The 11931-nt window shown below is 53.8% G+C and overlaps 1 protein-coding gene across 1 annotated transcript in view; it reads right to left on the bottom strand.

Moving 5' to 3' along the window:
- Positions 1–980: 980 nt before the first annotated feature.
- LOC142906912 (ethanolamine-phosphate cytidylyltransferase-like) overlaps positions 981–11931 on the bottom strand; it is a 29053-nt gene continuing 18102 nt past the window's right edge. Inside the window, exons 7-9 of the mRNA XM_076055625.1 lie at positions 5115–5250; positions 3392–3474; positions 981–1056 (exon numbers count right to left, since the gene is read on the bottom strand). Coding sequence (XP_075911740.1) covers positions 1033–1056; positions 3392–3474; positions 5115–5250 — 243 coding nt within the window. The 3' untranslated portion in view covers positions 981–1032. The remainder of the gene's footprint in view (positions 1057–3391; positions 3475–5114; positions 5251–11931) is intronic.

Raw genomic sequence — 11931 nt, 5'->3', positions numbered from 1 at the left:
TGAGTGAGGGGTGAGTGAGTGAGTGAGGGGTGAGTGAGTGGTGAGTGAGTGGTGAGTGGTGAGTGAGTGGTGAGTGAGTGGTGAGTGAGTGAGGGGTGAGTGAGGGGTGAGTGAGGGTGAGTGAGTGAGTGAGGTGAGTGAGGGGTGAGTGAGGGGTGAGTGAGGGGGTGAGTGAGGGGTGTGTGAGTGAGGGGGTGAGTGAGGGGTGAGTGAGTGAGGGGTGAGTGAGGGGTGAGTGAGTGAGTGAGTGGGTGAGTGAGTGAGGGGTGAGTGAGGGGTGAGTGAGGGGTGAGTGAGTGAGGGGTGAGTGAGGGGTGAGTGAGTGAGGGGTGAGTGAGCTGAGGGGTGAGTGAGGGGTGAGTGAGTGAGGGGTGAGTGAGGGTGGTGAGGGGTGAGTGAGTGAGGGGTGAGTGAGTGGTGAGTGAGTGAGGGGTGAGTGAGTGAGGGTGAGTGAGTGAGGGAGTGAGTGAGGGGTGAGTGGGTGGTGAGGGTGAGTGAGGGGTGAGTGAGTGTGAGGGGTGAGTGAGGGGTGAGTGAGGGGTGAGTGAGGGGTGAGTGAGTGGGTGAGTGAGGGGTGAGTGAGGGGTGAGTGAGGGGTGAGTGAGGGGTGAGTGAGTGAGGGGTGAGTGAGTGAGGGGTGAGTGAGTGAGGGGTGAGTGAGGGGTGAGAGAGTGAGGGGTGAGTGAGTGAGGGTGAGTGAGTGAGGGGTGAGTGAGTGAGGGGTGAGTGAGGGGTGAGTGAGTGAGGGGTGAGTGAGGGGTGAGTGAGTGGTGAGTGAGTGGTGAGTGAGTGAGGGGTGAGTGAGTGAGGGGTGAGTGAGTGAGGGGTGAGTGAGTGGTGAGTGAGGGGTGAGTGAGGGGTGAGTGAGGGGTGAGTAAGTGGTGAGTGGTGGTGAGTGAGTGGGTGGTGAGTGAGGGGTGAGTGAGGGGTGAGTGAGTGAGGGGTGAGTGAGTGGTGAGTGAGTGAGCCCACTCACCTTACAGGCCAAACACACTGAGTGTGCGTTCGTGAATATTCATGATGGGGTAATTCTTACCCCTTGTAGCGATTTACCTCCTGCACAAATCACCAACCATCATCACCAACATCATCACCATGATCACCATCACCATGATCACCACCATCACCCCCATCACCCCATCACCCCCATCACCACCATCACCACCACTATCACCCCCATCACCACCCCCCTCACCACCATCACCACCATCACCACCACTATCACCCCCATCACCACCACCATCACCACCACCATCACACCACACCACCACCACCATCACCACCACCACCACCATCACCACCACCACCATCACCCCCATCACCATCATCACCACCATCACCACCACCACCATCACCACCACCATCACCACCATCACCACCACCACCATCACCACCACCATCACCACCATCACCATCACCACCATCACCACCACCACCATGCATGTGCCAGGCCAGGTGGGGATGATGATGACGACGAGGTGGATGACGACGAGGTGGATGACGACGACGAGGTGGATGACGAGGTGGATGACGAGGTGGATGACGAGGTGGATGACGACGAGGTGGATGATGACGACGAGGTGGATGATGACGACGAGGTGGATGACGAGGTGGATGACGAGGTGGATGACGAGGTGGATGACGAGGTGGATGACGACGAGGTGGATGATGATGACGACGAGGTGGATGACGAGGTGGATGACGAGGTGGATGATGACGAGGTGGATGACGACGTGGATGATGACGAGGTGGATGATGATGACGAGGTGGATGATGACGAGGTGGATGATGATGACGAGGTGGATGATGATTACGAGATGGATGATGATTACGAGGTGGATGATGATGACGAGGTGGATGACGACGAGGTGGATGATGACGAGGTGGATGATGAAGAGGTGGATGACGACGAGGTGGATGATGATGAGGTGGATGATGACGAGGTGGATGATGACGAAATGGATGATGACGAGGTGGATGATGATGACGAGGTGGATGACGACGAGGTGGATGATGACGAGGTGGATGATGACGAGGTGGATGATGATGACGAGGTGGATGATGATGACGAGGTGGATGACGACGAGGTGGATGATGACGAGGTGGATGATGATTAAGAGGTGGATGACGACGAGGTGGATGATGACGAGGTGGATGACGAGGTGGATGATGATGACGACGAGGTGGATGACAACGAGGTGGATGACAACGAGGTGGATGACGAGGTGGATGACGACGAGGTGGATGATGATGAGGTGGATGATGACGAGGTGGATGATGAAGAGGTGGATGATGAAGAGGTGGATGACGACGAGGTGGATGACGACGAGGTGGATGATGATGAGGTGGATGATGACGAGGTGGATGATGATGACGAGGTGGATGATGATGACGAGGTGGATGATGACGAGGTGGATGACGACGAGGTGGATGATGACGAGGTGGATGATGATGAAGAGGTGGATGACGACGAGGTGGATGACGACGAGGTGGATGACGACGAGGTGGATGATGATGATGACGAGGTGGATGATGATGACGAGGTGGATGATGACGACGAGGTGGATGACGACGAGGTGGACGACGAGGTGGATGATGACGAGGTGGATGATGATGACGAGGTGGATGACGAGGTGGATGACGAGGTGGATGACGAGGTGGATGACGAGGTGGATGATGACGAGGTGGATGACGATGACGAGGTGGATGATGATGATGAGGTGGATGATGACGAGGTGGATGACGAGGTGGATGATGATGACGAGGTGGATGATGACGAGGTGGATGATGATGAAGAGGTGGATGATGATGACGAGGTGGATGACGACGAGGTGGATGATGATGACGAGGTGGATGACAACGAGGTGGATGACGAGGTGGATGACGACGAGGTGGATGACGACGAGGTGGATGATGACGAGGTGGATGATGATGACGAGGTGGATGATGACGAGGTGGATGATGACGAGGTGGATGATGATGACGAGGTGGATGACGACGAGGTGGATGATGACGACGAGGTGGATGATGACGACGAGGTGGATGATGACGAGGTGGATGATGACGAGGTGGATGATGATGACGAGGTGGATGACGACGAGGTGGATGATGACGACGAGGTGGATGATGATGACGAGGTGGATGATGATGACGAGGTGGATGATGATGACGAGGTGGATGACGAGGTGGATGATGACGACGAGGTGGATGATGACGACGAGGTGGATGATGACGAGGTGGATGATGATGACGAGGTGGATGATGATGACGACGAGGTGGATGATGACGGGGTGGATGATGATGACGAGGTGGATGATGATGACGAGGTGGATGACGAGGTGGATGATGATGACGAGGTGGATGATGATGACGACGAGGTGGATGAGGTCACCTGGTCAAAGTGGAGGCCCACAATGATGTAGGGATCCGATCGCAGGGCGTGGACCTTGTCCAGGAAGTCCAAATGTCCCACGTCTACAGCATCATTGTCAAGGTCTCAACATCACTATCATCATCATAATCATCATCATCACTATCAACATCACCATCATCATCACTATCATCATCATCACTATCATCATCACCATCGTCGTCAAGGTCTCAACATCATCATCATCATCACTATCAACATCACCATCATCATCACTATCATCATCATCACTATCATCATCATCACTATCATCATCACTATCATCATCATCACTATCATCATCATCACTATCATCATCATCATCACTATCATCATCATCATCACTATCATCATCATCACTATCACCATCACCACCATCACTATCACCATCACCACCATCACTATGACCACCATCATCATCACTATCACCATCATCACCATCACTATAACCATCACCACCATCACTATAACCATCATCACCATCACTATGACCACCATCACTATAACCATCACCACCATCATCACCATCACCACCATCACCATCACTATGACCATCACCATCATCACCACCATCACTATGACCATCACCACCATCACCACCATCACCATCACTATGACCATCACCATCATCACCACCATCACCACCACCATCACCACCATCATCACCATCACCACCATCACCATCACTATGACCATCACCATCATCACCACCATCACCACCACCATCACCACCATCATCACCATCACCACCATCACCATCACTATGACCATCACCATCACTATGACCATCATCACCATCACTATAACCATCGTCGTCATCGTCATCATCATTGTATGGTGGTGGTGAGTGTGGTGGTGAGCGTGGTGGTAGTGGTGAGCGTGGGGGAGGTGGTGGTGGTGAGCGTGGTGGAGAGCGTGGTGGAGGTGGTGGTGGTGAGTGTGGTGGTGGTGAGCGTGGTGGTGGTGGTGAGCGTGGTGGTGGTGGTGGTGAGCGTGGTGGTGAGTGTGGTGGAGGTGGTGGTGAGCGTGGTGGAGGTGGTGGTGGTGAGCGTGGTGGTGGTGAGCATGGTGGTGGTGAGCATGGTGGTGGTGAGCATGGTGGTGGTGGTGAGCGTGGTGGTGGTGAGCGTGGTGGTGAGCGTGTTGGAGGTGGTGGTAGTGGTGAGCGTGTTAGAGGTGGTGGTGGTGAGCGTGTTGGAGGTGGTGGTGGTGAGCGTGGTGGTGGTGGTGGTGAGCGTGGTGGTGAGTGTGGTGGAGGTGGTGGTGAGCGTGGTGGAGGTGGTGGTGGTGAGCGTGGTGGTGGTGAGCGTGGTGGTGGTGAGCGTGGTGGTGGTGAGCGTGGTGGTGGTGAGCGTGGTGGTGAGCGTGTTGGAGGTGGTGGTGGTGAGCGTGTTAGAGGTGGTGGTGGTGAGCGTGTTGGAGGTGGTGGTGGTGAGCGTGGTGGTGGTGGTGGTGAGCGTGGTAGTGAGCGTGGTGAGCGTGGTAGTGAGCGTGTTGGAGGTGGTGGTAGTGGTGAGCGTGTTAGAGGTGGTGGTGGTGAGCGTGTTGGAGGTGGTGGTGAGCGTGGTGAGCGTGGTGGTGGTGAGCGTGGTGGTGGTGGTGGTGAGCGTGGTGGTGAGCATGGTGAGCGTGGTGGTGGTGAGCGTGGTGGTGGTGGTGGTGGTGAGCGTGGTGGTGAGCATGGTGAGCGTGGTGGTGAGGATACGGAACAGATCGAAGGCTCCGGCCACGTAGATGATCTGGTGGTGAGGGCCGGGTTCAACCCCAGAGGAGAATTGAGAGACGCGCAGAGAAGTCTGCAGGAGACGAGATGCCCCATCCCACGGGGACAGAGACACGCCCTGCGGAGACACGGGGAGACACACACGGGGAGACACGGGGAGACACGGGGAGACACGGGAACACGGGGAGACACGGGGAGACACGGGGAGACACACACGGGGAGACATACACAGTGAGACACGGGGAGACACGGGGAGACACGGGGAGACACGGGGAGACACACACGGGGAGACATACACAGTGAGACACGGGGAGACACACAGTGAGACACGGGGGAGACACACACGGGGAGACACACACAGTGAGACACGGGGAGACACACACAGACACACGGGGAGACACACACGGTGAGACACGGGGAGACACACACGGTGAGACACGGGGAGAAACACACGGGGAGACACGGGGAAACACACACGGGGAGACACACACAGTGAGACACGGGGAGACACACAGTGAGACACGGGGAGACACACACAGACACACGGGGAGACACACACAGACACACGGGGAGACACACACGGTGAGACACGGGGAGACACACACGGGGAGACACACAGTGAGACACGGGGAGACACACACAGTGAGACACGGGGAGACACACGGGGAGACACGGGGAGACACACACAGTGAGACACGGGGAGACACACGGGGAGACACGGGGAGACACACACAGTGAGACACACACGGTGAGACACGGTGAGACACACACAGTGAGACACGGGGAGACACACACACAGTGAGACACACACAGTGAGACACACACAGTGAGACACACACAGTGAGACACACACAGTGAGACACACACACAGTGAGACACACACAGTGAGACACACACAGTGAGACACACACAGTGAGACACACACAGTGAGACACACACACAGTGAGACACACACAGTGAGACACACACAGTGAGACACACACAGTGAGACACACACACAGTGAGACACACACACAGTGAGACACACACACAGTGAGACACACACACAGTGAGACACACACAGTGAGACACACACACAGTGAGACACACACAGTGAGACACACACAGTGAGACACACACAGTGAGACACACAGTGAGACACACACAGTGAGACACACACGGTGAGACACACACAGTGAGACACACACAGTGAGACACACAGTGAGACACACAGTGAGACACACACGGTGAGACACACAGTGAGACACACACAGTGAGACACACACAGTGAGACACACACAGTGAGACACACACAGTGAGACACACACAGTGAGACACACACAGTGAGACACACACAGGGAGACACACACAGTGAGACACACACAGGGAGACACACACAGGGAGACACACACAGTGAGACACACACAGGGAGACACACACAGTGAGACACACACAGTGAGACACACACAGTGAGACACACACAGGGAGACACACACAGGGAGACACACACAGGGAGACACAGTGAGACACACACAGGGAGACACACACAGGGAGACACACACAGGGAGACACACACAGGGAGACACACACAGTGAGACACACACACAGGGAGACACACACAGGGAGACACACAGTGAGACACACACAGTGAGACACACAGTGAGACACACACAGTGAGACACACACAGTGAGACACACACAGTGAGACACACACAGTGAGACACACACAGTGAGACACACACAGTGAGACACACACAGGGAGACACACACAGGGAGACACACAGTGAGACACACACAGTGAGACACACAGTGAGACACACACAGTGAGACACACACAGTGAGACACACACAGTGAGACACACACAGTGAGACACACACAGTGAGACACACACAGTGAGACACACACAGGGAGACACACACAGTGAGACACGGTGAGACACACACAGTGAGACACACACAGGGAGACACACACAGTGAGACACACACAGTGAGACACACACAGTGAGACACACACAGGGAGACACACACAGGGAGACACACACAGTGAGACACACACAGTGAGACACACAGTGAGACACACACAGTGAGACACACACAGGGAGACACACACAGTGAGACACACACAGTGAGACACACACAGTGAGACACACACACAGTGAGACACACACAGTGAGACACACACAGTGAGACACACACAGGGAGACACACACAGTGAGACACACAGTGAGACACACACAGTGAGACACACACAGTGAGACACACACAGTGAGACACACACAGTGAGACACACACAGTGAGACACACACAGTGAGACACACACAGTGAGACACACACACAGTGAGACACACACAGTGAGACACACACACAGTGAGACACACACACAGTGAGACACACACAGTGAGACACACACAGTGAGACACACACAGTGAGACACACACAGTGAGACACACACAGTGAGACACACACACAGTGAGACACACACAGTGAGACACACACAGTGCGACACACACAGTGAGACACACACAGTGAGACACACACAGTGAGACACACACAGTGAGACACACACAGTGAGACACACACAGTGAGACACACACAGTGAGACACAGTGAGACACACACAGTGAGACACGGTGAGACACACACAGTGAGACACACACAGTGAGACACACACACAGTGAGACACACACACACAGTGAGACACAGTGAGACACACACAGTGAGACACACACAGTGAGACACACACAGTGAGACACACACGGGGAGACACACACAGTGAGACACACACAGGGAGACACGGGGAGACACACACAGTGAGACACACACAGTGAGACAACACACACAGTGAGACACACACAGTGAGACACACACAGTGAGACACACACAGTGAGACACACACAGTGAGACACACACAGTGAGACACACACACAGTGAGACACACACAGAGAGACACACACAGTGACACACACAGGGAGACACACACACAGGGAGACACACACAGTGAGACACACACAGTGAGACACACACAGTGAGACACACACAGTGAGACACACACACAGTGAGACACACACAGTGAGACACACACAGTGAGACACACACACAGTGAGACACACACAGTGAGACACACACACAGTGAGACACACACAGTGAGACACACACAGTGACACACACACAGTGAGACACACAGTGAGACACACACACACAGTGAGACACACACAGGGAGACACACACAGTGAGACACACACAGTGAGACACACACAGTGAGACACACACAGTGAGACACACACAGTGAGACACACAGTGAGACACACACAGTGAGACACACACAGTGAGACACGGTGAGACACACACAGTGAGACACACACAGTGCGACACACACAGTGAGACACACACAGTGAGACACACAGTGAGACACACACAGTGAGACACACACAGTGACACACACAGGGAGACACACACACAGGGAGACACACACAGTGAGACACACACAGTGAGACACACACAGTGAGACACACACAGTGAGACACAGTGAGACACACACAGTGAGACACACACAGTGAGACACACACAGTGAGACACACACAGTGAGACACACACAGTGAGACACACACAGTGAGACACACAGTGAGACAGTGAGACACACACAGTGAGACACACACAGTGAGACACACACAGGGAGACACACACACAGAAACACACAGTGAGACACACAGTGAGACACACAGTGAGACACACACAGTGAGACACACACGGTGAGACACACACAGTGAGACACACACTGTGAGACACACACAGTGAGACACAGTGAGACACACACAGTGAGACACACACAGTGAGACACACACGGTGAGACACACAGTGAGACACACACAGTGAGACACACACAGTGAGACACACACTGTGAGACACACACAGTGAGACACAGTGAGACACACACAGTGAGACACACACAGTGAGACACACACAGTGAGACACACACTGTGAGACACACACAGTGAGACACAGTGAGACACACACAGTGAGACACACACGTGAGACACACACAGTGAGACACACACGTGAGACACACACAGTGAGACACACACAGTGAGACACACAGTGAGACAGTGAGACACACACAGTGAGACACACACAGTGAGACACACACAGTGAGACACACACAGTGAGACACACACAGTGAGACACACACAGTGAGACACACAGTGAGACACACACAGTGAGACACACACAGTGAGACACACACAGTGAGACACACACAGGGAGACACACAGTGAGACACACACAGTGAGACACACACAGTGAGACACACACACAGAAACACACAGTGAGACACACAGTGAGACACACAGTGAGACACACACAGTGAGACACACACAGTGAGACACACACAGTGAGACACACACAGTGAGACACACACAGTGAGACAAACACAGTGAGACACACACTGTGAGACACACACAGTGAGACACAGTGAGACACACACAGTGAGACACACACAGTGAGACACACACGTGAGACACACACAGTGAGACACACACAGTGAGACACACACAGTGAGACACACACAGTGAGACACACACAGTGAGACACACACACAGTGAGACACACAGTGAGACAGTGAGACACACACAGTGAGACACACACAGTGAGACACACACAGGGAGACACACACACAGTGAGACACACACAGTGAGACACACACGGTGAGACACACAGTGAGACACACACAGTGAGACACACACAGTGACACACACAGTGAGACACACACAGTGAGACACACACAGTGAGACACACACAGTGAGACACACACGGTGAGACACACAGTGAGACACACACAGTGAGACACACACAGTGAGACACACACAGGGAGACACACAGTGAGACACACACAGTGAGACACACACAGTGAGACACACACAGTGAGACACTGAGACACACACAGTGAGACACACAGTGAGACACACAGTGAGACACACACAGTGAGACACACACACAGAGACACACACAGTGAGACACACAGTGAGACACACAGTGAGACACACACACAGTGAGACACACACAGTGAGACACACACACAGTGAGACACACACAGTGAGACACACACAGTGAGACACACACAGTGAGACACACACAGTGAGACACACACACAGTGAGACACACACAGTGAGACACACACAGTGAGACACACACAGTGAGACACACACAGGGAGACACACACGGTGAGACACACACAGTGAGACACACACAGTGAGACACACACAGTGAGACAAACACAGTGAGATACACACAGTGAGACACACACAGTGAGACACACACAGTGAGACACACACACAGTGAGACACACACACAGTGAGACACACACAGTGAGACACACACACAGTGAGACACACACACAGTGAGACACACACACAGTGAGACACACACAGTGAGACACACACACAGTGAGACACACACACACAGTGAGACACACACAGTGAGACACGGGGAGACACACACAGGGAGACACGGGGAGACACACACGGGGAGACATACACAGACACACGGGGAGACACACACAGACACACGGGGAGACACACACGGGGAGACACGGGGAGACACACACAGGGAGACACGGGGAGACACACACAGGGAGACACACGGGGAGACACGGGGAGACACACACAGGGAGACACACACGGTGAGACACGGTGAGACACACACAGTGAGACACGGGGAGACACGGTGAGACACGGTGAGACACACACAGTGAGACACGGGGAGACACACGGGGAGACACGGGGAGACACACACAGGGAGACACACACGGTGAGACACGGTGAGACACACACAGTGAGACACGGGGAGACACACACACAGTGAGACACACACAGTGAGACACACACAGTGAGACACACACAGTGAGACACACACAGTGAGACACACACACAGTGAGACACACACAGTGAGACACACACAGTGAGACACACACAGTGAGACACACACAGTGAGACACACACACAGTGAGACACACACAGTGAGACACACACAGTGAGACACACACAGTGAGACACACACACAGTGAGACACACACACAGTGAGACACACACACAGTGAGACACACACACAGTGAGACACACACACAGTGAGACACACACAGTGAGACACACACAGTGAGACACACACAGTGAGACACACAGTGAGACACACACAGTGAGACACACACGGTGAGACACACACAGTGAGACACACACAGTGAGACACACAGTGAGACACACACAGTGAGACACACACGGTGAGACACACAGTGAGACACACACAGTGAGACACACACAGTGAGACACACACAGTGAGACACACACAGTGAGACACACACAGTGAGACACACACAGTGAGACACACACAGGGAGACACACACAGTGAGACACACACAGGGAGACACACACAGGGAGACACACACAGTGAGACACACACAGTGAGACACACACAGTGAGACACACACAGGGAGACACACACAGGGAGACACACACAGGGAGACACAGTGAGACACACACAGGGAGACACACACAGGGAGACACACACAGGGAGACACACACAGGGAGACACACACAGTGAGACACACACACAGGGAGACACACACAGGGAGACACACAGTGAGACACACACAGTGAGACACACAGTGAGACACACACAGTGAGACACACACAGTGAGACACACACAGTGAGACACACACAGTGAGACACACACAGTGAGACACACACAGGGAGACACACACAGGGAGACACACAGTGAGACACACACAGTGAGACACACAGTGAGACACACACAGTGAGACACACACAGTGAG

This window comes from Petromyzon marinus, chromosome 72, assembly GCF_048934315.1.
Source record: "Petromyzon marinus isolate PM22_M1 ecotype Great Lakes invasive population chromosome 72, UKy_Petmar_22M1.pri1.0, whole genome shotgun sequence".
NCBI classification, from domain to species: domain Eukaryota; kingdom Metazoa; phylum Chordata; class Hyperoartia; order Petromyzontiformes; family Petromyzontidae; genus Petromyzon; species Petromyzon marinus.
Note: the sequence above shows the minus strand (reverse complement) of the source record. Positions and strands in the feature narration are given on the sequence as shown.